The sequence below is a fragment of the Pteropus vampyrus genome, unplaced genomic scaffold (assembly GCF_000151845.1).
Source record: "Pteropus vampyrus isolate Shadow unplaced genomic scaffold, Pvam_2.0 Scaffold212, whole genome shotgun sequence".
Classification (NCBI taxonomy): Eukaryota; Metazoa; Chordata; class Mammalia; order Chiroptera; family Pteropodidae; genus Pteropus; species Pteropus vampyrus.
The window spans coordinates 1,474,775-1,476,879 of NW_011888993.1; the positions used below are offsets into that span (position 1 = coordinate 1,474,775).

General features: G+C 67.9%; 1 protein-coding gene across 1 annotated transcript; it reads right to left on the reverse strand.

The window, feature by feature from the left end:
* Positions 1-198: 198 nt before the first annotated feature.
* On the reverse strand, positions 199-1,728 carry RAX2 (retina and anterior neural fold homeobox 2). The gene is made up of 2 exons (XM_011372678.2): positions 1,432-1,728; positions 199-841 (listed from the first exon to the last, which is right to left on the reverse strand). The coding sequence occupies exons 1-2, from the start codon at positions 1,645-1,647 to the stop codon at positions 503-505; spliced, it is 555 nt and encodes a 184-aa protein (XP_011370980.1). The 5' UTR covers positions 1,648-1,728; the 3' UTR covers positions 199-502.
* Between the last annotated feature and the right edge of the window lie 377 nt (positions 1,729-2,105).

The window sequence follows — 2,105 nt, forward strand, 5'->3', positions numbered from 1 at the left end:
GTGCCCGCCTCACGATGGGCTCGGGCCGGGAGCAGCTGGGCAGGAGCTGCTGGTACCAGGTAACCGTGGAGAGGGAGGCGCTGAGAGCCAGGTGCTCTGCTGGGCAAAGATTAGGCGGGATTTAGGCTCATCGGCTCGTAGACCTAAGGGCCTGGCGGCTCCTAATTACCGCCTTACGGCCCGGAGCCTCCGAACCCCCCCACCCCCGTTTGACAGATGGGACACTGAGGCCCCAAGAGGGGCAGAGACTCTGCAGAGGCCCCCAGGGCCCTGGCTCCTGGCCTGGGAACCTCCTTCCAATGGCTGGGTGCTAGTCTGCCTACAGGGCAGGGCGGGTTTGGGTGGGGACCCAGTATGGGTGTCCAGGGACAGGGAGGGTGGGCATGCGCAGGGGTCTCAAGTCTCACTTCTCAGTGATGGCTTGGCCTGCTGGTTGGGCTGCTCTGTGACCTCGGCCTAGGTCAGGACAGGCCGCAGAGAGAGGGCTGGGTGAGTACCAGGCTCAAGCTGGTGGCCAGGCCCTGTCCAGAGCCTGCGCGTGCTCCTTGGCCAGCAGCCGCAGAGACGCCTCCTCCAGGGCGAAGCCATCGGCGAAGGCCGGGCCAAAGGCCTGGGGCCGGAAGGATGCCTGCAGCCCCGGGCCCGGGCCCAGAAGGCGAGGGAGGGCTGGCACAGCGGGGGGACCGGGGCCCAGCCAGGGCTCCAGGGGCAGTGGCATGGCCGGTGGGCGGGCGAACGGCAGTGCTGGGGCCTCAGGGAGCCTCGGGGCTGACATGGCCCCTGAGCCCGACTCCAGACGCTCCTGACGCCGCCACTTGGCCCGGCGGTTCTGGAACCACACCTGGGGGCCGCGAGAGGGTGCTGCCAGCCCGGGGCCGGTGGGGAGGGGCCGGCCGCTCTTCCCCTCCACTGCATCCCTCCTCGGGGCTCCCAGGCTTGCAGGGTTCCGCCTGCTGGCCAGACCGCCCCCCCGCCCCCGCCGCAGTGCTCACACAGGTCTGTCATTCCTCCCAAGGCGGTCTTGACAGACGGCTCCTCATGGCCCCCATCCTAGCAGCACCCCCCAGTCCTTTCTGGATCTAACCCCTCCTCACCACTCTCTTTGCCCAGGTCCCTCAGGCCCCTCGGCCTCACCCCTCGTCTCCCCTGGCCCTCGATCGTGAAGTCCAAGCCGCTCGGCTCAGCACTCGAGACCCTTCACACGTGCTTTCCCAGCCTGGTCTGCCTCCCCTCCACCCACGCGCTCCGAGCTCAGGGGAAACACCCCTAACTTGACCCCTGCATGTCCTGCACGCGCCGCCCGGATGCCCGGGAAAACGCCCTGTCTCCGTTCAGATGTCACAGCCCCAGTCCCACGTGCCCTCCTCTGGGAGGTCCGCCCACACAGCGGAGGCCCCCTCCCTGGGTCGTCGTGTCGTGGGGTGCGCTCACCTGCACGCGCACCTCGGGCAGGTGCACCTTGGCCGCCAGCTCCTCGCGACTGTAGATGTCTGGGTAGTGGGAGGCCTCGAACGCCCGCTCCAGCTGATGCAGCTGGTACGTGGAGAAGGTGGTGCGGTTCCTCCGGTGCTTCTTCTTGGGGGCCTCCTCGCAGGGGGCTGGCCCCACGCCCTCAGCCACCGGCCCCTCAGCAGGGCTCAGGAACATGGCTCCTCCTCGCCGCCACCTGGCAGGACAGCAGGAGGGACTGCGGCCGGGCAGGCAGGGGAGCCCCAGCGCCTGCTGGCTCAGGGGTCAGATGTGGAGGGGCTTTTCCCTTCCCGGGGTCCTGCGATCGTTCTGCCTCCCCCGGTCTCTCTCTGCGACCTCGGATTACCTCACTCGCGGTCTCTCTCCGCTTCCCTCTCTGATTCTCTTTCTGCGTGTGTCTCTTTGTCTCTGTCCCCCCTTCTACTCCCTTTCCTCCTCGGGTTCACTCTCACCGCCTCTCCTTACACCTCTGTCATTCTGTCTTCCTCCGTGTCTAGGGCCCCCGAGAAGGCAGGCTGGGACTCTGCACCCCCAGCTCCCACCCCCATGCCCACCTTGCCCACCTGCCCAGTGCTCACTGCCCTCAGTGGTCCCTTATCAGCCCAGGTGTCCACGGGGCTCCTGCCCCAGAGGGC

Excerpts from the sequence above, each read along its gene's own strand:
- RAX2 (XM_011372678.2), bottom strand. The coding sequence starts at position 1,647 with ATGTTCCTGAGCCCTGCTGAGGGGCCGGTGGCTGAGGGCGTGGGGCCA. Across the intron at positions 842-1,431 it reads TGCCCGAGGTGCGCGTGCAG|GTGTGGTTCCAGAACCGCCG; the intron begins GTGAGCGCACCC and ends CGCGGCCCCCAG.